Raw genomic sequence first — 27,460 nt, 5'->3', positions numbered from 1 at the left:
AATTTAGAACGACATCATAGCTGTTCACGAGGGGAGTCTGGTATCAAAGCTGAACTCTATTATCAAACACAACTTGTGGACCAGCGTGGTGCTGTTTTTGGGGAAAAAAAAGACGCCATGTTTTTCAAATCCTGGAAAACCCTGTAATACATTTCTCCAGGAATTGTATTTTTCCTAAAAACATTATGTAGCTTTTAATTTGATTTGTGAGATAAATTAAAAAAAAATTGTAATAAGAAAAATCCAACTTTCAGGCAGATCCCCACTGATCCATGCAACAGCAGTTCCGAAAAATGGCGGTAACAAAGTATAGTTTTAATCTTAACCCTCTCCAATCCACTGTCTGACGTCATTCTGATTAAAGGCTGTACAACTCTGATGTCGGAAGATGTACGCCAGGGTATTCTTACTGTAGATTACTGGCCGCCCTGTTGTCGGGGGGCCTCTCCAGCATGTCACACACCGCAGTACTGGCTTTAGCCAGCAGATGGCGCCATTGTATAATGGCAGAAAGAGAAAGCCCCCTAGGAAACTCTGAATCCAAAATTGGATTGCAAAGGGTTAAAGCAAAGGCAAACAATTGTCATTCCGAAATTCAGGCTATTTCATACGACCAAAAGGAAACCAAACACCAATTTAGAATCATAACTCTTGTGGACGCTATACGGATAATGTTAAAGTATTCGAATTCTGCATGTAACAGACGTTGAGCGTTTGAACTACATGTTCTTGTTGGGCCACTTTTCAAAACTTTGTTCACATTTCCAATACAGGACTTAAAACCAAGTAATATTGTTGTGAAGTCAGACTGCACATTGAAGATTCTTGATTTCGGCTTGGCAAGGACTGCCGGCACTAGCTTCATGATGACTCCCTATGTAGTAACACGTTATTACAGAGCGCCGGAAGTCATTCTCGGAATGGGATACAAGGAAAATGGTAGGCTGTACCCTGGAAACAAATGCAATGCTATTCAATATAGTAGAATGGCTATACATGTGTATGTATCCATTAACTTCATGAACATGTGCATCAGATTGGTAGCATCGAGCAGGAATGACCAATTATTGAGTCTTCATTAAAAAAAAACATTTTTTGAAAACAAGAATTTGGGATGTGATTTGTTAATAATCCCTTGATTTGGGTCAACCTCGTTATTAAAGTCTAAGTCCACTCGATATCCTATAATTCACCTCCCCATATCATAAACCCATTGGTCTAGATAGATATAAGAAGGTATAGGGAGTCTGTTAGAGGAGTCCTCACAGTGCAGAGCAGGTCCAGCTGCCCCTAACATCAGAGGGACACTCATGTCCGCTTCCTCTACGCTTGTGTATCACGGCAGGAAGAGGAATATTGCAGTTGGGCGGCTTCACACGGGCGTATTTGCGCGCGCATTATACAGAGAATAGAACCCATTGATTTCAGTGGGTTCATTCACATTTCCGTATTTTGCGTGCATTTCGGTCACGCCAAAAAAATAGAACACGCGCTATTTTTCTGAGTATTTGGCCACTAAGAGTCCCCATAGAACGCAGTATGCAAGGAGATGCGTGGAATACTGTGTATTTGCGATGGAAGAAGAACACATCTGGAACTAATCAGTGCGTTTGTGTGCCATGCGCAAATATCTTGTGGGGTGAAAGTGTACCGTAAAATAGGCTGATTGGCACGCAAAAAAGCATCATTCGTTCCGCAAAAATGCACTGCGATTGCACTTATACTCCTGTGAAGCCGGCCTTAATTGTAGGTTTTGAGCAGAGTAAAGTATTGGCCTGGGTTCACACGGGGCGGATTCCCCTTTGGAAATCTTGCGGTTTGGCCGCAGCAAAAACCGCGAGATTTCCACCGGAAGAACCGCCGTGGAAAAACCCGCGGAGGCTTTGAAGCGGCCCAGCCGCTCGCTCTTCCTCTGCGGCCGGCGCTCCCATAGAGGAGAGCGCGGCCGCAGCGGAATGAAAAAAAGAATGGACATGCTGCACATTCTGAAACCGCGGCTGCGGCCGCCACGGTTCCAGCCGGACTTACCGCAGCGGATTGGCCGCCCCGTGTGGATGAGATTTCTGAGAAATCTCGTCCACATGGCTGGCCAATCCCGAGATTAGCGGCCGCAGGCGGATTGGCCGCGGCGAAATTCCGCGTGGAATCTATGCGGCAAATCCGCCCTGTGTGAACCCAGCCTTAATATTTGGAAAGAAGCAAGGATAAGCGCCTAGTTGGGGAGGTTTTAGTATATTCTTCATTCCCTCACACACCTCCTTAGTTGGTAGCGCCATGCGTTACATATTGTAAGGAGGGACCGTAGGTGATAAAAGAGGGGCTTTATGCTCAGTATGGATAGCATACAGGAGCTCTACAAAGAAGTAAGTTGTGTATCGATGCGTTCACACGTGGCTGATTTGCTGCGGCTTCTGCTGCAGGTCTGTCAATATAATTCAGATTGAAGGGCCGATCCGTGACAATCTGCAGCAATTCAGGTGTGAAAGCACCCAAAAGCAGGCAGCATATTCCCGTGACGCACCCACCTAAGGCCTCGTTCACACAAGCGGAGTTTTAGCGCAGGATAGGCACGTGAAAAGATCATGTCTAATAGAACCAATGGCTTCCTATGGAAACCTTCACATGAAGGAATTGTAGATGCGCTAAAAACTCTCACCTAAGGGCGAACACCCACGTGTGGTTTTTTTTAACACGATTGTAAATGGGACTTTCTAATGTTAAAAACGCATCGCACAAAAATCACAAAGCACCGACCTGCGATGCATTTTTAGCATTAGAAAGTCCCGTTGACAGTCGCTTTAAAAAAACGCAAGTGGGTGTTCACCCTAACAAAGATAGGACATGCGACTGCAGTGCACGCATCCAAGGTCCGTGGTGCAAGAAAAGATAGGACCCGATCTACCTTTGGTGCGGGGGAGTTTCCATAGACTCCTATGGGACCTGGATAACCTCCGGTTCGAGTGAACGGGCAGTTTCACAGCTAATTAAGCTCAAGACTTGATAGCTGGAAATCGCCCGTTCATGCTATTTTTCGTGCAGTTAGCTGTGATGTTTGCATGCGCCTATTCTGCGCTAAAAGCACGCTTGTGTGAACGTGGCCTTAAGAATATCTGTACTTGTTAGGCCTCATGTCCACGGGGAAAATCAGGCCCGCCGCGGATTCTTCATGTAGAATCCGTAGCGGGTCCCTCCTGCCCCGCGGACATGAGGCCTAAAAATCAGAATAAACTCACCTGCTCCGTACGATGCGGATCTTCCTTCCTTTGCGGCCGAATCTTCTTTCTTCGGCCCGGCGGATGTGCTCGGCACATCCGCCGGGCCGAAGAAAGAAGATCCGGCTGCGAAGAAGGGAAGAACCGCATCGTCCGGAGCAGGTGAGTTTAATTCTGGTACGGGTCTCCCGGGGATCCGGACGGCTTCCATAGGCTTCAATAGAAGACCCGCACGAAAATGGAGCATGTCCGGATTTTTTCCCGCACGCGGATCCGCGCCTGACGGGAAAAATGACATCCGCAGGTATTTAACTACCTGCGGGTGTTCAATGCATCCCTATGGGGCGCGGATCCACGCGCGGGAGAACCGCTGCGGATTTAAAGCCCGTGGACATGAGGCCTTAAACCCCACATACAACATATATATCATATTAGAGGTTAGTTTATAGACACCCACATGTATGTGCCCCCCTATATGCATAGTAATTGGATTACTGGACATCCTATGGTCCCTCGGTCAGTGGACTATTGAAACGTGGCTGTATGACTAGACTCAGGATTTAGGAAGCATGCTGTGGATATAAGTTTACAGCCGGTTTTACTTTAGATCTATTTTGTCTCCTTTTTTATATCATGCCATAGATATTTTGAAAAAAATGGAGTCTTACAACAAAATCGCTGTGGTCTTTCCACCGTAACACTTTTTTTTTAGTCTAATAACACTCATGATAATTCAGTTCCTCCATGGAGATCTTTCACATCCATCATTCTACTAAAGCTTTATTTTCTGACTGTCATCTTCAGTGTTCCCATTCTTGTAGACCTCACCTTATCCCCATCTGTACAATTACTAGGTGGCATTTACAATCTCCTCACCTGTTTGCTGACATGGGTGATGTTTGTCCACACAGACGGGTTTTGTGGAAGCTGCTATTTTGGCTCTTATAATTTGCTTCTTAATTTAGATGAATATCATTAGGAACATTTATGAAAACTGATTCGGGGGAGAAAAACTCTGCCGTATTCAATACCCAATAGTTTCTACCATTTTAAAGTCAGTCTCCAGTTTTGACCATAATGCTTTATGAAATCTTCCATCCTGCCTCAAGACTCTTTGGGGGGGAATTTGTGGCAGCTTTCTGATGTAAAAAAGTCACAAAGTTTGACAAAACTTTTTCCCCCATTCTAGACACTTTCTAAAAAGTAGGCAGTGAGTGGAGCCACTATCGGATTAGCAGTTTTATTAAGTTTTAGTACTAAATGTGGCACCAAAAAACTGTGTAAATATGCGGCTGCTCATAACAGGATGACCGATGGCTCTAGATGCGCCAAAGTTATTATGAGATGTGCACCTCCTAATAAATCTGGTGCATCTTACACCAATGTATATTGAATTTAGAGTGGTACATAAAATGCCAGCATGTTGAGGGGGGTCAGGAGACATAGACCGTTAAATGAGTGTTCAGCCAACAGCTATTAACTCCTTAAGGACCAAGCGCAGTAAATTTACTACACTTGGTCCTGGGCTTTAATCCCAGCTGATAGTAAAAGTACAGCGCAAAATTAAAAACCCTGCTTCTGCAATTAATTAATTACTATGGGTGCCTCAGCTACAGTGGAAAAGTGAATGTCTCCCAGAGGTCTTGGGGATTATAGATGATAAAAAAAATAATTACATAAGTAATAAAAAATAATAAATATATACATAAAAAAGGAAATAACCCAAAGCTGACGCCAACCAAAACTGTCGCCGTATGCACCCTGTAATCCAATACCATGCATATTACTATATATTCCGGCGTTTAAGACGACCTTTTAACCCCGACAAATCTGCTCTGCAGTCGGCGGCGTCTTATACTCCGGGTATACAAAAAAAAAGTGTCAAAAAAAAAAGCAGTACTCACCTCCTCTGGCGTTCTGCAGCGCTGCTGCAGGCTGTCGCTCCCTCCTCGTCCCCGACAGAGCATTGATTTCTGGTTGTGAGGCTTGAAATCCCCGCCTCCAGAAAGTTAATGCTGTGATTGGCTAGCTCACGCTCCATCAGCCAATCACAGCCATTCAACATTGAATGGTAAAATCCCTAAAAAGTGTCTGGTCCTTAAGGGGTTAAAGGCGCATTAAATTAAGTTCAGTCAAGTTTAGACAGGCTGTAAGATTTGGAAGAAGTTATTTACTCAGTTTGTACTCAATACACTGTATCCGGCTAAGTGAGTTAAAGACAATGCTTGTAATATCCGGAGCTTTGGCATCAGTGACCCACCCCTGGCTGCAGCTCGACTCCAAATACAAGTTGGGCAGCCCAAATTATTTGCATGGGCATCTCATGCCCCTCCTAGCCCAAGCCGCCCCTGGGAGGGACAGAGGAAGAGGAGTCGTAGGGCATTAAAGCCCCCTCCTCCTTTTCAAATAAGCGCCTGCCTTTTCTCCGCACTACCACTTATTCATCAACTGTCTGCTAGACTTGCACAAGTGTTCCAGGTCTAGCAGACAGCCACGAGACACACAGCAGAGGCCCGCCAGGCACATGTGCTACAGGTTGGCCAGCCCTGACCATAATGAATAAAAACCTACACAGACAGAAAATGCTTTAAATTTGCAACGAAGCTGCCAGACGAAAAGAAGTAGAACATGGTGCCTTCCCAGATTAATGGGCTACATGTCGTACCTGACTGGGTTGAGTCTGTTATATCAGGATTCGTTCTGAGCCTCCATGATATCCTGCTCTCTGGAGACTGAAGTTAAAGCAGATGGTAGTCCAGTTGTACATTTCTTCCTGTGTGTCACTTTTTATAAATGTTCCTAAATTTTTAGCTTTTTTTTTTTTGTGGGGGTGGGGATAACAGCATTTTTATGCATTTCAATCTGCACTTTTTTTTCCACATGCTTCAGGAATTTACCTTCCTAGCTAACCTTGCCTTTTCCTCTTTCCATATCTTAACGGCCTTGTTTCTGCACTTCTAGTGGATATATGGTCTGTGGGATGCATTATGGGAGAAATGGTCCGCCACAAGATCCTCTTTCCCGGAAGGGACTGTATCCTTGTACTATTCTGGAGCTTTAGTGTATTCATGGAAACATACCTTCCAACTTACCTAGCTTATATGTCTGATTAACCTCCGTATCTGTTGTTGTTACTAATTCTTCTTAATATTATTATTTTTGTGTGTTTATAAGACCAGAGTTTCGTCTTACATACCCTGAGTATACAGGCGTAGAATGATCATTGGGCTAGAATAAAATGTTCTATGTATGAGCACTAAGGAAACATCTAACTTACTCAGATAGTGCCTCTACTCAATGGATTCATCCTTTGATGACCGCATGTAATAGCTTTGTATGCCTATATACTACAGGGTATTGTAATCTGTAATATCATGCTTGTTTAGAACATAGTCTCTACTAATCTTGACATGTAATATCTCATTTTAGGATAGCTAATATCAAAAGTACTATGGAGGATGTTTAATGGTTTTAATTTCCTGTATTCTTGCTTGTATGATAAATGGAGAAGACAGGCAATAGAGCAACGAGAAATATGTTGGTCCAACATACAAGTGAAATATGTATGCATTTTACTGTTTTATAACTGTAGATGCAATATTACCGGTGATCGGTTAACATGAAGAGGCTGCCCCTGTTCAATGCATGTTCAGTAGTGCTTTATAATGAGCATTTACCATGCAGTTTCTCTGGTAGCAAGTGTTCACTGGGATACAAATCGGTGTGTCTCCTAGTAATCAGCTTAAGACCTCTAAACCAGTAATCTAAGAATCAGTTGTCCAATTAACCCATTTAATATAAATGTTCAGTTAAAAGTTACATTTATTAAATAGTTTGTTATAGTATTTCAGTTGTGTGGGACCATCCAATATAAAGCAGTCTACATGTGAGGTCTGGACCTCCCCCTATACAAGCAATTTGGATGCATAATCTAGGCCTGTCCCTATAACAGCAGCCTGGCTAAGTTGTATGGATTTCTCCTTATAAGAGCAGACTGGCCGTGTAGTCTGGACTTCCTCCTATAAGAGCTGAAGGACTGTGTAGTATGGACCTCCTCCTATAAGAGCTGAAGGACTCTGTAGTCTGGACCTCCTCCTATAACAGCTGAATGGCTGTGTAGTCTGGACCTCCTCCTATAACAACTGAATGGCTGGGTAGTCTGGACCTCCCCCCACAACGGCTGAATGGCTGTGTAGTCTGGACCTCCTCCTATAACAGCTGAAGGGCTGTGAAGTCTGGGCCTCCTCCTACAATGGCTAAATGGCTGTGTAGTCCAGACCTCCTCCTATAACAGTTGAAGGGCTGTGAAGTCTGGGCCTCCTCCTACAACGGCTGAATGGCTGTGTAGTCTGGACCTCCTCCTATAACAGCTGAATGGCTGTGTAGTCTGGACCTCCTCCTATAACAGTTGAAGGGCTGTGAAGTCTGGGCCTCCTCCTACAACGGCTGAATGGCTGTATAGTCCGGACCTCCTCCTATAACAGCCGAGTGGCTGTGTAGTCTGGACCTCTTTTAACAGACGAGTGGCTGTGTAGTCTGGACCTCCTCCTATAACTGCTGAGTGGTTATGTAGTCTGGACCGCCTATAACAGCTGAGTGGATGTGTAGTTTGGACCTTCCCCTATAACAGCAGACTGGCTGTGTAGTTTGGACCATCCCCTATAACAGCAGTTTAATCCCTTGATGTACTGTCAGGGTTTCACTAATAAGTAGATGCCAACAGGAAGACAGCACTTTAAGCTTGATTTAATAACTTTTAGTTGATGTTAAATTTCTATAATATATTACATATATTCACTCACTACCAGCTAGAAATATATTGCTAGTTCGTAACAAAGTTGGGCAAAAAGAAAAACCCATACATGTTTTGTAATTTTTCGCCTTTCAGTAACTTTTAATCATTCACCTAATACATATGGTAACAACTGTGCATGGACAGGAAAAGGGTTTTGGTGGAAAAGATTACATCTCATTGCATGTCCTTTAAAAGTAGCTATTCATTTTATACTGACCAGAATAATGGATTTTTAGCGCGTACCTCCATGTGCAAACCCCTTGGGATATGCATGGCACTATGTGTCTATTCACTTTTTTTTTTTATCTAGAATTAGAAGATGAGTGCTCTATCCTGTTAGCTTCATTAACTGTCAGGCTGAACCTTCAAATCATGCTGTGTGGGAGTAGGGGGAGAATTGTAGTACTGTACTTCCTCCCTGCTGAGATAGCTAACAAAGTCCTGTGATTACTGCAGCATCTTCAGAACTGATTTAAAGAGGACATGTCACCACTCCTGGCATATCTGTTATGGTAAATACTTGTATTTTCCGTGAAATAAAAATTCTGGAGCAAATTTTTGTTGCTCTGTTATTTCTCTTGGAACTGTAAGAATAAATTAACAACTCAGTGTTACTATTCCCCCTGTTAAAGGGGTGTGTCCCTGCAGTCTGATACTTTCAGCAGTTATTTGACAAATTTAGGGTGTGTCCCTACACAATCAAAATGTGTGGGAGGAGTCTGGGGTCACATGACCAGTGGGGGATCAGTATGTGCAGGACTCTGCTGTTCTACTTTTGATGCCATGTATGTAGCAGTGCTATGTGTGTTGTACATGTAATAAGGCTCCCTACATAATATAGCCCAGGCCACATTTATATACTGATTTACTGTCATATTGCCCCCTTGTATCAGTTGATACAACTAAATGTCTCAGATTACTTGAAAGTCTCGCAATAAGAGCCTTACAAAGCACTTGAGTGGCTGTACAGCCTGTATCCTGGTTATTACTCTTCCAGAGGTCCTCCTCTATTAAAGTTCAACTTTGTAAAACTTCTGACATGTCATAGTGAAATGTCAGAGGTATTGATCGGTAGGGGTCCAGTTGCTAAGACTACTACCACTTGCTAAAACAAATGGCCAGAAACGCTCAGCTGAGCACTATGCCCATTCAGCTGTTTCTGTTCCTGCTCGGAGTGTTGCTTGGGCTCAATAGAAAATCTGTGGAGTTCATACACTGCTTGTTGTTAACAGCCGAATGGGCACAGCACTCGGATGAACACATCTGTTCATTCATTTTAGTGGTTTTGGGGGTCTCAGTGCCCAGACCCCCATTTATTAATACCCTACTTCTGATATGTCACTATGACATGTTTGAAAGTTTTTGTTGCAGTTTAGTTACTTTTTAAGTATTTCTTAGATTATTGACAGTGTTACTCTCTAACATTTCCTTTTCCAGCAGATCACAGAAAGTCTAACCCCCGTTTTTCCTGTTCACTCTCAGAATATCATTTTACAGTCTCCTAGCTTCATTAGTTTTTCTGTAATAGTCAGAATCAAGAGCATTAGGTTGGAAGGTATGTATAAGTCATAGCAGCAGCTGATTAGAATACAAAAAAAAAAATACTATGACACTTAGTGGGAGTTTGAGTGATAACTACACTATATATATATATATATATGCATGTCTTCATTGTAGTCATTTACTTACTTTTGGGTATCGCTTGTATTTTTCATTATTCATGGTGCGCTTTGCAACTTCCATTCAAATCCATATGCAGTATCGGTAATCAGTAATCGGTAATGGCTGTGCAGATGCTACATCTTGTTTTCCATATTGATGCTTGCCGCTTGGCTTACTTATATGTTCCATTTAGCAAGTGCATTCGATTCTAAATTCCACTGTGAAATTGTGTAACCATTTTTTTACAAGTTGTTCTCACTTTAGTGTTGTGATGTAACCATTATCACATACATCATTTGCATGTTGATTTGGTCCATATTTAAAGGGGTTTTATCATTAATATAAAAATGTTTCCATCATATGGGTCATTCTAAAATAAAAAAAATAAATACTCACCTCTCCTTGGACCCCCCGATGTGGAGCCGAGTAGCTCACGCTGCCCCGGAGCCGGCTTCCAACCAGAGGCCGCAGTATCACCATCAGCAGTCATATCCTTGGCGCTATCATGCCAGTAATTTCGGGACGTCACGCTGTGGCCTCTGATTGGTCGTGTGTTTCCACCTGGCCATCCAACTGAAAGCCAACGCCGGGGCAGTGTGTGCTACTCCGCTCCGTTTCAGGATAGGTGAGTATTATCAATTTTTTTTATTTTAGAACTTGCCCAGTTACTGGAAAAGTTTTTATATTAATGATAAAACCCCTTTAAAGAAAACCTGTCATTGACTATAAGCACCATAGACTATGTTTTGGTGCTTATAGTTTAGATGAAGGGGAGTCTGGGGAGCTCTCCCCAGTTCCTGTGGTGTCCCCTCAGCAGATGCACAGCGGCTTGACTCTCCTCAATAGGCTGTGCTTTCACACACTCTCATAGAGATGAATGGGAGGTGCACATTCACGGCCTCCTGGGTTTATGGTGCATATAGCCGATGACAGATTTCCTTTAAGCCAAATATTAAGGTGTAGGTCTCCTATATTACCATCCTGTCAAGGTACCGCAGAGAGAAGCAAGGCAGATTTTTTTTTAAAGGGATTGTAAATCTTTTTTAATTAATGACATTGTTTCGTTAGGAAATTCAGTACAAAAGGAACAAATTCCTAATGTTTTTCATACAGTCTTCAAGAGAAAAGAAGGTGGAGCGACTTCTATTAAGAATGTGTTCCAAGTAGTGTTTTGGTTTGAGGGCAGTTGGTTCAAGATTTCTTGCCCTTTCATAAGTTTGTCCAATGTAAAACTCATCCAGGTGGACATTACGACCGGTTTAAATTTATCTTATATACCGATATGTCCAACCTAGATTTTACCCACTTAGCATTGGAGACCCAGAAGTGATTCTGAGCCACTTGTGGAAACCCCATAATGACCAGGCCTGTTGTATGTAATTGACATCATCACAGGCACCTTAGCACTTGCCCTACAGGACCTGTGATGATGTCATCGTCATGTGATCAGTTAAACTTTTGTGAAATTACAACTTTTTTACTACGGTATTGGGTCAAGAGGTGGCAACGTCCGACGTCGTCCTTCGGACAGTGATTTCATATATACTATATGTGCGAGAGGAGAACACACGTCTCTTTTCTTAAGTATGGCATAAAGTAACAATGGCGAAATGTCTTACTGGACGAGGAAAGCAATGAGACAAAATGTGGATTGGACAAAATGTCCTAGTGGACTAGGAAAGCAATGGACAAAATCTATGGATTGGACGAAAAAATGTGAACAAAATGTCCTAAAACCAGTATTTCCTTTTCTTTTTAGAGTGATTAGTAGGGTGCTGCCGATCCAAATAGCGTCACTATGGGTAACGGGGCATAGAAATGCTTGACCATAAAAAAGAGAAAATGAAGGACCGTAGGCGCTAACCTCAGGATGTAAGCTGCATTGAGGCGGAAGGATTAACCCAAAATATCATTATTAGTCAATTGGTAACAAGCACAATAAGAAGTTTCGGGATGCAGCCCCTTCTTCAGAAATAGCTGGAAAGAGTACCAGTGAAACAGCCAGATAATAATAGGTAGGAAGAACAATGGTTTACAAATGAAAAGATACAAAATGATGAAAGTAAAAATTATGAACTATGGTAACCTCAATACATTTTTACCTGTTTGGTGGTGCAAAAATATACAAATACTCATAGATTATTAGCCTTTAATAACTTAAAAAAATACACAATCAAATCTTTTTTGAAATCGAGATAAAGTTAATAAATAAGTTTTTGTACTGAAAAACGAGTAAGAAATCTATAAACCGATTAGAGAACAATTAATATCTCTGAAATAAAACCAAAGACTAAAACAGTAATGAAACTATAAAAATCCGAAGTATTCGAGAAATCAATGTGTAATATGATAAATGTATATATTCCTCTACTAGAAGATGAAAGAACAGAATATTTCATTATTCTTTTGTTGTGTTTCACAGAGATATTAATTGTTCTCTAATCTGTTTTCAGACTTGCCTTTCTTAATTTGGTTTTTCGAGTTGTAACTTTATTTACTTAATCTCTATTTTTTTTTTTATTTCATTGTTTTTTTAGAATTACCGTATATACTCGAGTATTAGCCGACCCGAGTATAAGCCGAGTCAATAGGGTTTACCACAAAAAACTGGTAAAACTTATTGACTCGAGTATAAGCCGAGCTATACTCCAGTATATACTAGGTAAAGAAAAAATGCAATACTCACCTCCCAGCCGACGTCTGTGTCACCGGCACAATGGCTTCCCCGGTGGTGCGGCAAGCTGCTTGAGAATTTTCCCCGCTGTCATCTTCCTGCTCGGCTTTGAATTCCCCCCCCTGTCAGCGGTGTGTAAGGAAGCGTTGTTATTGGATCGAGCGCCAGCCAATCACAGCCAGCGCTCAATAAACCAATCACAGCCATTCAGTGATGTCATTCACTGAATGGCTGTGAATGATCGAGCGCTGAGTATTGCAGTTTTTTTGTTGTTGTTTTTTTTTTTACCTCACTCGAGTATAAGCAGAGGGGGGCTTTTCCAGCATAAAAAATGTGCTGAAAAACTAGGCTTATACTCGAGTATATATGGTACCTGCTTATATTCTATGAATGTTTTGTATATTTTTGAACCGCCAAACAGGCAAAAATTTATTGTAGTTATCATTGCTGCTAATTTTTAATTTTATTTTTGTCTCTTCATTTTTTAACTATTCTTTCTACCTTTTATTATCCATCTGTTTAGTTGTACTCTTTCCAGCTATTTCTGAAGAAGGGGCTGTGTCCCCGAAACGTGTTATTGTGCTGGTAACCAATTCACTAATAAAGAAGATTTGTGTTAATCCTTTCTCTTACATCATGAGGGTAGCACCTGTGGTCCTTTATTTTGTCCTCTTTAGGCCGCTGCACACGACCAGGTTGGATTCCAGATCACGCAGTGGAATATAACCCTGTGCCCGGCTGGTGACCCCGCGTACCTGTCAGTCATCTTCATTATCAGTACCGTGGTTGGTCCAGACAGCTCACTGTCAGACATGCGCAGTACAGATTTTCCCGTACTGTCGCTAGGCGATAACGCGGGTCCCACGACCTTTTCACAATGTTAATTGCGGAAGGGCCGCAGATTGGACGGCTTCCATTGACTTCCTTAGGGTAGCCCAATAGAAATCTACGGGCTTTTAGTATCTAGTGATTCTTATGTTTTATTGTTGAACTGCAAGAGTGTGACAACCACTCAGGGTCAGACAATTCCAAGATTTACCTGATCGAACATACTTTTTAAAAACCCTAATTTGGAAATCTACTTTTGTTAGTGACCCCTCCAATATTAACAGGATCTACTGACAAGCCTATGGAGACAGTCTAGCTGTACTCTTCTGTAAGAACATATCAGATCTAGAGATGAGCAAGCATACTTGGTAAGGCGATCTACTCGAGAGAGAGCATCGCTTTTTTCGAGTACCTGCTGGCTCGTCCCTGAAGATTCAGGGGGGCTGCGGGGGTTGGGGGCGGCGCTGGGCAGCGGGGGGTGGGGGGGGGGGGATCGAATAGGAGAGTGAGAGAGATCCCTCTTTCCCTCCATCCCAATCCCCTCCGCCGCCCCCCGAATCTTCAGGGACGAGCCAGCAGGTACTCGAAAAAGGCGATGCTCTCTCGAGTACATCGCCTTACCGAGTATGCTCGCTCATCTCTAATCAGATCCTTTGATTCTTAAGAAGATAGACCAATTATGCCAACTTCCTTTTTTGTTGAATAGCCTATTATCTATGTTGTTTAACCAACAGCTACTATATCTTATGTGTATAGCAGCTGCTTCAGAAGGTAGTCATCCATCTTTCTATGGAGGGTGCAGAATTGCCAACCTTTCCAGGAGAAGCATTCCACTTGACATCCATGACAAATTTGAACGACTTTTGCCTATTCTATACTAGCCCCCTTATACAAAGGTCTGCACACCCCTGTTAAAATGCAATGTTTTTGTCATGTAATAATTTCCGCCTACAGTGTGACCCGTTATCTGTATAATTCTAGTGAAAAACAAACGGAAAACTTTTAGGGTGGAAAAAAAATTAATGTTGCATAAATATACATACCCTCAAACTAATACTTATCGATGTACCATTTCACTATGTGACAGCATTCAGTCTCTTGGGGTCAGTGTCTATCAGCATGGCACATCTTGACTTGGCAATCTTTGCCCATTCTTCCTTGGAAAAGCGCTCCAAATCTGTCAGATCTTCAATAGGATTCAGGGCTGGGCTCTGGCTGGGTCATTCCAAAACTTTAATCTCCTTCTGGTGAAGCCATTCTTTTGGTGATTTGAAGGTTTCTTTGGGTCGTTGTCATGGTGAATGGTGAAATTCCTCTTCATCTTCAGCTTTTTAGCCGAAGCTGGAAGGTTTTGTGCCCAGATGGACTGACATTTGGAACGGTTCGTAATTCCCTCCACCCTGAATAAAGCCTCAGTTCCAGCAACATAACAGCCCCAACGCATAATGCTGCCCCCACCATCTTCACTGCGGTATGATGCGCTCTTGGTGATGCACAGTGTTGGCTTGGAATTATGACTAAAAAGTTCCTCCTTGGTCTCATCAGGCCATAACAGGTTCTCCCTGCGTACGTTTGGCAGACATGATGTTGGTTATGGCAAAACATAGCCGGGCTTGGATGTTTTTCTTTGTTAGAAAAAGCTTCTGTCCCCCAACCCCACAGCTCAGACATATGAAGAATATGGTAGATGGTTGTCACATGCATTACACAATCAATACACCTGCAGCTCCTTTAATGTTGCTGTAGGCCTCTTCTGGTCTTTTCATCAATCTTTGAGGGGCGTCCAGTTCTTGGTAATGTCACTGTTGTGCCAAATGTAATCCACTTCTTGCCGACGTCTTCACTGTGTTCCATGGTATATATAATGCCTTGGATATGTTTTGGCCCCCTTCTCCTGACTGATACCTTCCAACAATCAGACCCCCTTTGATCTGCTGTAAGATCTTTACCGACCAACTAAGAAAATGTCTGAAAAATCCTCCTAGAAGAGCTGAACTTTATATGGGGGAAATCAGAATAGTTGTAAATAACGGCAGCGGAGCGCTGACTACTAGTTATCAGGAGTTTAAATGTGATTTACTAATTCTGAACACAACCCCATCCCCAAATATAAGAGGGTGTGAACACTTATGCAACCATATTACTTTAGCTTTCTTTAACCCCTTCCCGCTCCAGGACGTACCGTTACGTCCCGGGAGCCTGGTACTTCCCGCAAAAGGACGTACCGGTACGTCCTGGAGATAGCACGGGATCACATAAGATCCCGCGCTATCCCACAGCGGGAGCCGGCTGTCAGTCACAGCCGGCGTCCCGCTCCAACAGCGGGGGGACATCGGAGATGCGCCCGCCGCTGTTAACCCCTTCCCTGCTGCGATCTAAGTAGATCGCGGCAGGGAAAGAGTTCACAGAGGGATCGTGATCCCTGTGTGTCTCCGGCCGGAACTCGCGATGTTATCGCGAGAGCCCGGCCTGTCACCATGGCAACAGGACGCCAGACACTGGCGTCCTGTATTGCCTGTGCCTATAATCGCTGTACAAGCGATAAGGCATGGCAGAGCAGTAGCTCTGCCATGCCTTATGACAGCGATCATAGGCACAGTGATGTAAGTCCCTCAGAGGGACTCAAATAGTATAAAAAAAAGAAAAGAAAAGTGTAAAAAAAAGAAAAATGTAAAAAAAACCCTTTTTTATGCTTTTTCTAATATTAGCATAAAAAAAGGGAAAAAAAACTAAAACCCCACATATTGGATATTGACGCGTCCGTAACGACGTGTACAAAAAGTTGAACACGCTTTTTATTTTGTACGACAAAAAGCGTTAAAAAAACGCTAAAAAACAGAGGCAAAATGCTAATTTTTAGCATTTTGCCTCACAAAAAATGCAATAAAATTGATCAAAAAAGCCGTACATTTCCCAAAATGGTACCAATAAAAACTACAGCTCGTCTCGCAAAAAATAAGCCCTTAAAGAGCTCCGTACATAGAAAAATAAAAAAGTTACAGGACTTTGAATGCAGCTATAGAGAAAAAAAAAAGATTTCCAAAAAAAGGGGGTTTTATTGCAAAAAAGTGTAAAAACCTAAAAATAATATAACAATTTTGGTATCGTTGTTACCATACCGACCCGCAGAAAAAATTTAGTGTGTCATTTATGCTGCATGATTAACGCTGTAAAACAAAAAAAAAAAAATCTATGGCAGAATTGATGCGTTTTCTCTCCCTGTTATCATTAAAAAAAATAAATAAAAATTTTACGATATTGTCTATGTACCCAAAAGTGGCACCGATAAAAACTACAGATCGCCACGCAAAAAACAAACCCTTATACGGCCGCGTCCACGGAAAAATAAAAAAGTTATGGCTTTTGAAAAATGGAGATGGAAAAATACCAAAAAAATCGCTTGGTCCTCAACGCCAAAATAGGCCGTGTCATTAAGGGGTTAAAAAAAATTTCCACCCTAAACGATTACAGTTTGTTTTTCAATGGGATTGTACAGATAACGACTCACACTGAGGGGGAATAAATCTGAATTGATTCATCTTTGTTGGTTTTGTTAACATGACAAAAACACAGCATTTTACCAGGGGGGGTGTAGGATTTTTATATCCACTGTAGGTAAAAAAAAATTAATATTCAATAAATAATTGTTAACCCTTTCCAATCCAATTGGAGCTGGGGAGAATGGATGAGAAAAAATACATTTTCCCTGCACCCTCCTGAACTGACAGAGTTCAGGAGGGTGCAGATGGTCACTACACCGTGGGGGGAATGCGGAAGTATTACTTCTGCATTTTCCCTTCTGCCTCCCGGCTCGGTGATCAGGTGACAGCTGGGGTCAGGTGGCACACAGCGGTCACATGATCGCCGGGCAGAATGCGGAAGTAATACTTCCTCACTCTCCCTTCAGGCTCCCGGCTCAGCGTTCACGTGACAGCTGGTGGTCAGGTGTCACCGGCGGTCACATGATCGCCGGCCGGAATCTCCGTGCATTACATAGCGCTAATTGAGCGCTATGTAATGTGTAAAGGAGAAGGCAGAAAGGGTTAAAAACCCTTTCTGCCTTCTCCTCGGGGGTCCTTGATGAGGATCAGTGCAGGAGTGCACCTGCACCCGATGTGTCTGACGATCGGGTGCAGATGCACTCCTGCACTGCAGTGTCGGGCCTGTCCCGACATCAGAGCTGTGGAGGGAAATGAGGATGTTGGGGCAGGCCCGACATTGGATTGGAAAGGGTTAAACCTTTAGGATGCGTTCACACGGTGCAGGTCTACACCGAAATCCACAGCATATATTGCCCTACAGATTTTGGTGTAGATTCGCTCCAAAACCCACAGCATCGTTTTAACACGAATCCCCAGCAGATTTCATCCTTTCAGTCGAAGGTATGAAGTCTACTGCAGATTCCATCAGAATCACACCTGATGGTGCGGCTTTTGATTCGGAGTCTGATGTGGATTTTGGTTCTATGTAGATGCGATGCAAAATCGCACCCATACATGCACTTAAAAATGGCTGGTGTGACCGAGCCCTTACATTTACGTGATCTCTTAAACCGCTGCTACAGTAGTTGTTATAACCGTAGGATGTATTTAAGATGGTAATCAAACGTAGGACTTGAAATGATGAACCTCCACCGTGCGCCCATATCCCCTTATTACTTTTTATGTTCCTACTCTTTTTACAATATGAAGAACAGTGTGACAATTAGAGCCGCGCCAATCATAAATCTACATTTCAGCCTCTTGTGAGAGATTATGGGTTATGAATATTGATTCTGACTTGTAATGTGCTCAGCAGTCATCCAGTTCAGTGGCGAATTAATTTTGCAGATATATGTAATGTTCAGGGCTTTATTTGTTAAGCAGGGCTCTGTAAATGAAACATTTCAGCTACAAAAAGCGACTCCAAGAGAGACATTCATTAATGAAACTCCACTTTTTGCATAAATTCCTGAAATACAGTCAGCAAAGTAGATCTATAACATTAGCTTGATTGCTACCAACTTAGTGCAACTCACCAAGTATGCAGACGTATACTGAGGGCTCCCGCCACGGGAGGATATTTGATGCGGAAACCGCAGCTGGCGTCTGCACTGCAGATCGCAGGAAATAGCGCTCATAGCATGCTATGGGAAATCGATTCTTCCTGAAGACTTGCAGTAAGTTCCGCACCAAGATTTGCATTCTGAGGGCTTAGTCACACGGGCGCATCGGTGCCCGTGTTACTGCAGGAAGAAGACGGCCGCACTTCAGGACGGACGACTCTCTGCAGCGCCGGGAGAAAGAACATGTGATTGGCTTCATTGCATTCATTCTTGAAGTACGGCCGACTTCTTCCTGCAGTAAGGGCTCAGTCACACGGGTGCCGATGCCCGTGTATGGGTGCCGATCATAAACCCCACTCATAGGTTTTGCAAACTTTTATTTGCGGTCTAAGCAAAGCCGGCTGCACACAACCGGGTGGGATTCTAGGTAAAAGCACTTCTCCATAGCATGCTATGGACGGTAATGGCTGTAGAACCCAGAGGCGGACGCCCGCTCCAGATTTCGCAGTGCAAATCCGGTCTGTATTTTGAGTCATTTTAAAACTGATCCGTATTTGACTGTGGACTGATTACAAACTGAAGCAGAACTGATGCATGCGTGCAAATACCTTTCTTGGGGTAGAGTAGGTGATTAATGGATATGTAGCTCTTCCTCTAAGCCAGCACAATGCACTCAATACACACTCCCGGCTGGTGGGTGGTGGCTGGGCTTCTCCCTCCCTCTCCACTTCACTTTTTTCCCCTCCCTCTGAAGTCACCTATTGCTCTTTAGTTTTCTTTCCTATTTTGGGTCATGAACATTTGCATATTTGGCCACAGATGGAATCAGTTAAGTGTCTGACAACTCAGTGAAGGAATCTAATCTGACAATTCATGTATCTTCAGCAAAAATACAAATGTCTTTAGAATTTATGGCTGAAAATGATGAACGGCCAAAAATTAGAAATATTTCCGGTCAATTTTTCTCTACAATCTGCTTCCGATTATGTATTTAGGAATATTTTAGATGCGGTTCGTTCTCTTTTCAGTTTTCTTAGTGTTGAGAGCGGTGAACAAGTTTTTGTTTTCCGCGTCGGTTGATTATTCCTTGTGTATTACGACATTTGTTGACATTTTCATGGTTGTATGTCATTTTTTTACATATATTGTCCTCATAATGGTCCTTAAGGCGACCCTCTTGCTGTCATCCTTTTCTGCTGTTGACTTTTCATTCCGCCGCTTCGGGATCGTATTTTCACCTGCCCAAGATGGCTGATACAATTTTCTTGCTACTTAATGAACACTGTATACTACTCTCTGATTTGCCAGCATCGATCTTGTGAGCAGTGTTGGCCAATCAGAGACCAGATATAGCGCATTCGTAGTCTAGCATTGTGGGGATCGGATAGTCAGACGATTGCGTCGGTCATCTCGGATGCTGAAGATGGTACCCGGAATCGGCGGATTAGAGGGGTATCTGCACAAAAGACCAACAGCAGGTAATATAACTTCAACCAACAGTCCTAGGACACAATTTTATCCCAAAACCGAAGGGTAGCTTAAAAGGGGTATTCCAACCTCAAACCTTCATTATCTATCAACTGGACTGGTGATCCATTCCTATGGCCTCCAACGGTCACTAGAAGAGGGGACTCTAGTCCTCTATCTACTGCAGTCGCACAACCACAGGGAGGAGCTTGAATGGAATAGTCTGTGAGCGTGCACGCTACAATACCTCTCCGGACCTGTGGAAAAATAGGCTGTTAAATGATTGTAGTGGTAATTAGAGATGAGCGAGCACGCTCTTTTAAGGCTGATGCTCGGTCTTGTTGAGTAACTGATGCAGGGGGGCGGCGCGGGGGAGAGAGATCTCTCACTCTTCCCCCGCCGCCCCCCTGCAGGGAGCTCGGTTGAGTAATCAGTTACTCGCCAAGACCGATGCTCGATCAAGCATCAGCCCTAAACGAGCCTGCTCGCTCATCTCTAGTTGTAATACCTCTTTACAAAAAGAAGTACATTTTAGATCATGTGTCATTGCTCAGTTTGTCGTGTGTTCAATACTTTGTGTGTGGGGCAAACAAGTTCTGCCCCCTAGCTGTTTGTTTTCACACTGCATGATGGACCTTCATGTACATTGTTTTCTGTTGACTTGTTGCTGTTTCTTCATTTCATTATTTTTATTTGTTTCCAGTTGACATGTGGTCTGTGGGGTGCATCATGGGAGAAATGATTAAAGGTGCTGTGTTGTTTCCAGGCACTGATCGTATCCTTCCTTTTGACTGCCAACTTCTTGGTTTGCAAGAACTAGAACAACAGAGCTCACAACTAGTAGAGAAGACACTCTTAAGTGTCGCTAACGTTTCTCATCTGCATCATAGCTTTTTTGACATCCACCACCATACTGAAGCAATTCATGAAATCAGGGCTCCGTGTTCGGACGATCGTTTGGTGCTTTCAATGCACCTATTATAACTTACCAATGTTATTAATATATAATGAACGTAATGCATTTATTAATAGCCGGCAGCTCCTGAGTACGCAGAACGCAACCTAAGCACATCTCTAGCTCCCTACGGTTTGCAGAGCTGTGCCATGCTTCCTTGACTCAGGCTAGACACAATAGTAATAATAACTATCCTGTTCCCCTGAAAATAAGACATACCCTGAAAATAAGACCTAGCATGATTTTCCAGAATTTTTGAGGATGCAAAATGATTTTTTCAGGCTTTTTGAGGATGCTTGAAATTTAAGCCCTACTCCAAAATTAAGCCCTGCTAACAGTTAATTTAAAAGGTCAATTTAAATAGTGTCCAGGCAGCTATACATGTAAAAAAAGTTAAACCTTTTTGAATAAAAATTAATATAAGACACTGTCTAATTTTCGGGGAAACACGGTATGTGCAATAACCTAGGCATTTTTTTTATGTATAAAGTACACAGCTGTGTACACAGGATAGAAAAATCATATGTTTTAGTGCCATCCATTAAAAAACATATACGGGAATGTTTGCTTTTTTTTTTTAAAAAAGGGAGCCTATGGGTGATGGGTGGCTGATGGATAGATAGCATTTGTTAGAGGCATCCGGCTAGCCATCCAGTGAATAAAAGGATCTCTTTAAATGTATACTCTTGTTTAACATGGGATCCGTCGGAGGCATCCCACACAGTAAAAAAAAATTACATGGTTTTTTTTCATCTTGCGTCATACATCTTGGGATATGTGGAGTTAAAGGGTCATTCCAATGAAAACACATTTTTCCATCCGTGCCCTCCCATCTAATTGCCTTTCACAGTCTGGAGGTCTTCTCTATATATGGCAGCCACTTCCATGCAGTGCAGTCTCCTGTCTGATGCTTATCAGGCACCATGTTAATGTCCTTTCTTTCTCTTTCACCTTTCTGTGCTATCAATCCGATGATGCATCAGCACAGCATGAGAGGAATAGCAATAGACTGTACTATCTCTGCTGCTGGGTACACATCTCCATTACATTCTGTATTCACCTAAATTAGCTAAGCTATAAGTGTACAGTCAGCAGGAAGAGCTGTGATCTCCTTTATGATAATTGTGTGACAGGAGCTGTGTGATCATCTGTAACCGTGATAGGAGTGTCTCTGCCCCTTTCTGAAGAGCATGTGTGATAGGGTCCATCACAGAGGAGTCTTAATGACTGAGAAACTAACTAGTTTGATTTACTTGGGTTCATGTATTCTCAAAGTTGGTCAGAACTGACATCACATGACCACATGAGGAGGCGGACTCCGGGAGTTTTAGATAGAAAGGATTAGCTAACCAAAGTACTATAATACCAGCTGATTTATATATACTGGGGAGTGGGGGGGGGGGGGGGGTAGGGGTAGGGAGGAAGGGGGGGGGGGTGTAGTTACAGAATGAATGAAGACAAAATTTCACTGGCGTGGCCCCTTTAAGTAAAATGTCACATGTGTATAGATCATCAATTGAAAGGTGGTCTTCATCCCGAAACTGAAGACAGTATTGGCTGAAGCTTGGACCTCCCAACCCAAATTTCTTAAATTGGGATATTAGTTTGGGTATAGCGGGTATGTTGGCAGCTGTGGATGGATGTGATTGTGTAAAGAAAAGCATGGGATTTAGATCTCTGTAGGGCTGGGTTCACACGGGGCAGATTTGCCGCGGAAATTCTGTGCGGAATTTCGCCGTGGCAAATCCGCATGCGGCCGCTAACCCCGGGATTAGCCAGCCATGTGGACGAGATTTCTCAGAAATCTCGTCCACGCGGGATGGCAAATCCGCTGCGGCTAAGCCAGCAGAACCCGCCGTTGTGGCACGGATTTGCCGACCGCAGCATGACCATTTTTTTTTCCCGCTGCGGTCACGCTCTCCTCTATGGGAGCGCCGGCCACAGCGGAAGAGCGAGCGGCCGGGCCGCTTCAAAACCGCCGCGGGTTTTGCAGCAGCGGTTCTGCTCTGATAAAAGTGTAGTATGACATTGTAGTCAGCACAGCCGCTTGTACCGTCTCTTTCACTGTACGGCTGGGCTAACACGACCGCATGGTAATACGCTGCAGACAAATGGCGGCATTTTACCTGCGCAGAGAGCTGCATTACTCGTGTATGCCTGCGCACGTACAGCGCTGCTCTGCACTAGTTTCTTCTCTTTTATTTTCAATTTCTTTCTCGTGTCTCCTAACAGCATACGTAAAAAACGGCGCACATTCGCACTGTAATTACACTGCGTCTCAAGCATACACATAGGGAACGACAGGGCTCTTACGCGCTTAATAAGTGGTAAAATAGAGCATGCTGCGTTCTTCTTTACAAGAAATATATGCAGATGTTACACATGAGCAGAACAATTAAATCAATGTTAATTAATTGACGCCATTTTCCACAGATTATGCGCTCAGGTAAATATGTTCGTGGGGGCAGTTTGTATTGTCCCTTCCCCTCCGGCTTCTCTGCGCCTGTTGCTCTGGGGTAGCAGAATATCTGTTGGATGATATCATGTCTGCCGGTCAGGAACATGCCATGATGAGTTCTCCTGCTACTCATCTGCCTCCATGACATTGTATTCCCTTGGTTGGCAGTGCTTTAATAGAGTGTAATAATAGTGTGCTGCAGTCCCAAGTCCTGCAGCGCGGAGCCATCAGCGGTCCTGGGCTTCATTACTGTCCCCAGACACAAAGTTACAGTATGACCTTCGGCAGGTCCCTGAGCATGAGGATGTGTCGGTGTGACCGGCTGGTATTAGGGTTATAGAGCCACCATATTTACAACTTGACCATAATGATAACCGTATGACTTAGGATGTAGTCCACCGCTACATGTCTCAGCTATGACTGATCTGCTATCTGCGGTCAGTGGTGATATGAAGGGGCAGCTACCATAGAGATTATAAGCATGTGGATAAACTGCATCTTAATCGCTGCAGACATGACCGCTGCGGACTTGTATCTAGAGATAAGCGAGCATACTCGCTAAGGACAATTGCTCAAGCGAGTATTGACCTTAGCGAGTACCTCCCCGCTCAGGAGAAAAGGTTTGGCTGCTGGCGCAGGTGACAGGTGAGTTGTGGCAGTCAGCAGCGGGGGGGGGGGCTTGAGAGATCTCCCCTCCGTTCCTCCCCGCCGCTCCCCGCCCACCGCAGGCAGCCGAATTTTTGCTCCCGAGTGGGCAGGTACTCGCTAAGGGCAATGCATGCTCAAGTAATTGCCCTTAGTGAGTATACTCGCTCATCTCTACTTGTATGTATACTCCCAGAAATCACCCAGATTTTGCATAGGATATACTTTTCATGAAGCCGCTGTCTGGAGATGGATGCTGCCGACTTAAAAAAAAAGTGGGGATTTTTTGAAAATGCATCCAAATCTGTTAAAATAATAAAAGCAGGGGTACTTATCCACCCCCTCCCCCGCTGCAGCCTCGCTGTCCTCCCGGTCTTTACTTCAGGAACAGCTACTACCTGACCGCTAGGCAGAGGCCGCTGCGGTGGGGTGCCATTCCTCTGGCCACGTGGCAGTGGTGGCATATGACCACTGCAAATTTTGATTGGCCACAAGGTAGTCGTTTTAAAACAAAGCCCGGTAGGACCACGGGGCTGCCGCATTGCGATGCCACGGACAGCAGGTAAGTACTCCGGCTTCTATTATTTTAAGAGATTTGGATTCATTTTTTTTTTTAAACTGTAACATTCGGACAGCAGCACCATGCATATTTACCCAGGCTTATCAGAACCTGGGGACTTCTGAAACCGTAGCGCACATTTAGGACTGTAGCGCTATCAGCCCATCCTCACTTTCCTGGGCGGCATCTGTGTTTTGCACTGGTTCCTGCTTACTCTACTAGAAAGGCAATTCAATTACTTAGATGCAAAGCAGAGTCAGACAGAAAACAGAGAAAATGCATTTATTTGAGCTCCGCAAACCCCTGAAGCCTGCATCTGATCAGGAGCGCTAATCTATAACTGCTCCCAGCGAGAGCTATGAAGCGCAGACCGCGGTCTATGTAGACAGACTCCTCCAGGTGCGCTCTAATCCACCAGCTGATGTTGTCTGGAAGAGATAGACTTCTGGAGAAGTGCCGCAGTTCATCAGCAGAGTTTCAGAGCTCAAGGTTAATATCTCTGGCTTTTCATGTGTGTCTTCCTCCCACATGCACTCATTCATGCAGCCAAGCCTATGCATTCTAGAACAGTAAGGGCTCCATCTACTGGTCAAATAGTAGAACGCAGCGTTCCTTCTGCATGGCTCTGTGGTTACAAAGTCACCATTTACTTGTTATTCATCGTATTGACCATTTGCTGTACCCTATTTCTGCCTTTAAAGAGTCACTGAATTATTGATCTATTAAGGGCTAAGCGCCGTAAATTTACGGAGCTTGGGCTTTAATCCTGGCTGATAGTAAAAATATGGCGCCATATTATAGCTCCTGCAGTGTAGCAAGAACATAATAGCATAGTATGCTATGCTGAATGAAGACAATGTCCATCTAGTGCAGCCGGTTTCAACCCCCTTGTTGATCCAGAGGAAGGCAAAAACCCCAAGAGGCAGAAGACAATTAGCCCAGTTGGGGAAAAATTCCTTCCCGACTCCATAATGGCAATCAGAATAATCCCTGGATCAACTCTTGATAGTTCCTACCTGAATGTAAGACCCGGAATAGGTCAGGCCTTCAGCTGTTGGTCACAGCCCAGGATCTGTAGGAGAAGGCAGAAGCGGACGACATAGCACTCAATGCGCACCGTGTAGTGAAGAGAGAGAGAGCAGTTGTTGCTACCGATATTTGACCCAGCGATCATGTGATCATCGGGTGCCCACTGGCACGGCAGAGCTGCAGGGTCCTAGCGAGTCCAGACCAGCTCTGTTAGTGACTAATGTCACTACAGGGGGATGTTTCTCCTGCAAGTGGGGCTCCTGTGGATGCCCCAGCTACAGTAGAAAAGTGTGCAATTGAAAAAAAAAAAAAAAGACAATGTGAATGTCCCCCAGAGGTCTTATACGATATCATGGGGGGCATAGATGTTAAAAATATAGTTACAAAAATCAGTTTAAAAATACAGAATAAAACACAAATATATACATGAAAAAGAAAACTGCTGACACCAGAAAAACCGTCGCCGAATACGCCCTGCAATCCAAAACCATACAAATTATATACCACAACGTCCAGAACAAGAGGAAGAACCCATTCCTGTACTTTATTTTAGCATACATGTACTACTCTTAAAAATAAACAACTATAAATTTTAAAAATACTGTTTTTTAAAAATATTTTTAGCCCTAATAAAACTGAAAAAAAAAAAAAACAACTGAAAAATAAGTAGTGAATATAGATTAAGAAAAAATAACTCTATACGTCATGGGGGAAAAAAATCAGCAAAAACACTTTGGGTAGCTGAGGGAAAAAAAGGCAGCACATGGGTAAAATGCCTAAAAAGTGTCTGGTCCTTAAGGGGTTAATCTTAGTAGAGTATTTTGCACTGCGGTAACACAGCTTATTCTATCATTTAATCATATCAATTCTGTGATGAGAACATCATTACTAGTGGATCATATAGTATACAGCTCCCAGAGCCTGTATACTGCGCCTGGCGCTTCAGTAAACTGTTGTCATAGGCTGTATGTATGTGGGATGAAACAAAGGTGGTGACCACGCACACGCATGGGACATGCTGCAATCTGTTTTTTTTTGTTTTTTTTTACTTGGACTTTCCATCTGACTAAAAAAGAAAAAGAAGCCCCTGTGCGTTTACCCAACGAATGTCCGAAAATCAGGCAGAAAAATCGTCTCTGTGCATGTACCCTGCCAATCAGCTGCTCAGCATAAGGCCCTATATAGGTCTTATATTCGGGCTGTGTGCTGTCTATGTATCCCACGCACAGCACGCTGCCCCATAATAGCCTCTGAGGCAGCTCAGATGGCCCACTTTTTATGATAGAAGACATTGCTGTGAGGCCTTGTTCACAGATGAGGGTAGGACATGGTGTGCGGGAAGATCACGCAGCACATGGACGCTGGTTTATGGCATCCGTTTTGGCCTAAGCAGGGCTTTCTTAGCCGCGCTCATCAGCTGAGAATAGCCGATATATAGTAATACTTCCCCTAAAGTGCAATATCCATTTCTAATTTACGCTAGGTGCAATAAATAGACCCCCAAACTCTGATTTTTAGCTGTAAATTGGGATCTTTTAGCACCATCAGAGAAAATCGCATGAGATTTGTGTGTTACGAGACGCACGGATATGAACCCCATCCTTTTAAATGGAGTCATACGCATGAGCGATTTAAGAAAAAAGTTGTGGCATGTTCTAACGTATCGCATTCCTTCTCGTTCCTTGTTTTCAATGATACTGTAAAGCACATTGTAAGTCATGGTTTTCTTGCTCAGTGCTCTGCGGCGGCCGCCTGTACATGGGACGGCTATCACCCAAATTTGCTGTTTCCAGTGATAATTTGGGCAGTAATCGCCCGGTGTAAGGGTACCCTGAGACAATTGGCTGAAGCAGGAGCTTCCCCACCCTGTCTGCAGCAGGACACCAATCTGTTAAGCTGCCCCTTGGATAAGGCCCGCACCCTCAGTCAGTCTTTAGCTGAAGATAGAACAGAAGAGCAGGAGATTATCCCTTATGTTGTCCGCAGGAACACAGAGAAAATGCTGCCACCTCCAATAGTGGGGGCAAGACTATCTCCTGTATACGGCTCTTCATTTCTAGGTTTATTGTTCTTTTTTAGTACCAGAGATACTTTAAGTTCAGATGTTATTGTGTTGTATTAGTTCCTCTAGC

The 27,460-nt window shown here is 43.5% G+C and overlaps 1 protein-coding gene across 5 annotated transcripts in view; it reads left to right on the top strand.

Annotated features, from left to right (window-relative positions):
• Positions 1-27,460, top strand: part of MAPK10 (mitogen-activated protein kinase 10) — a 234,943-nt gene that overhangs the window by 153,402 nt on the left and 54,081 nt on the right. For 4 of the 5 annotated variants that reach the window (XM_066574368.1, XM_066574371.1, XM_066574370.1 and 1 more), the window contains 2 exons: positions 774-939; positions 6,174-6,245. In XM_066574368.1, the coding sequence (XP_066430465.1) occupies positions 774-939; positions 6,174-6,245 (238 nt within the window). Of the gene's footprint in view, positions 1-773; positions 940-6,173; positions 6,246-20,385; positions 20,458-27,460 lie in introns of all 5 variants that reach the window. The other variant, XM_066574369.1, reaches the window with a different exon arrangement.

This window comes from Eleutherodactylus coqui, chromosome 7 (genome assembly GCF_035609145.1).
Source record: "Eleutherodactylus coqui strain aEleCoq1 chromosome 7, aEleCoq1.hap1, whole genome shotgun sequence".
In the NCBI taxonomy this organism is placed as follows: domain Eukaryota; kingdom Metazoa; phylum Chordata; class Amphibia; order Anura; family Eleutherodactylidae; genus Eleutherodactylus; species Eleutherodactylus coqui.
The sequence above is the reverse complement of the archived record's forward strand: the minus strand, read 5'-3'. Positions and strand labels throughout refer to the sequence as shown.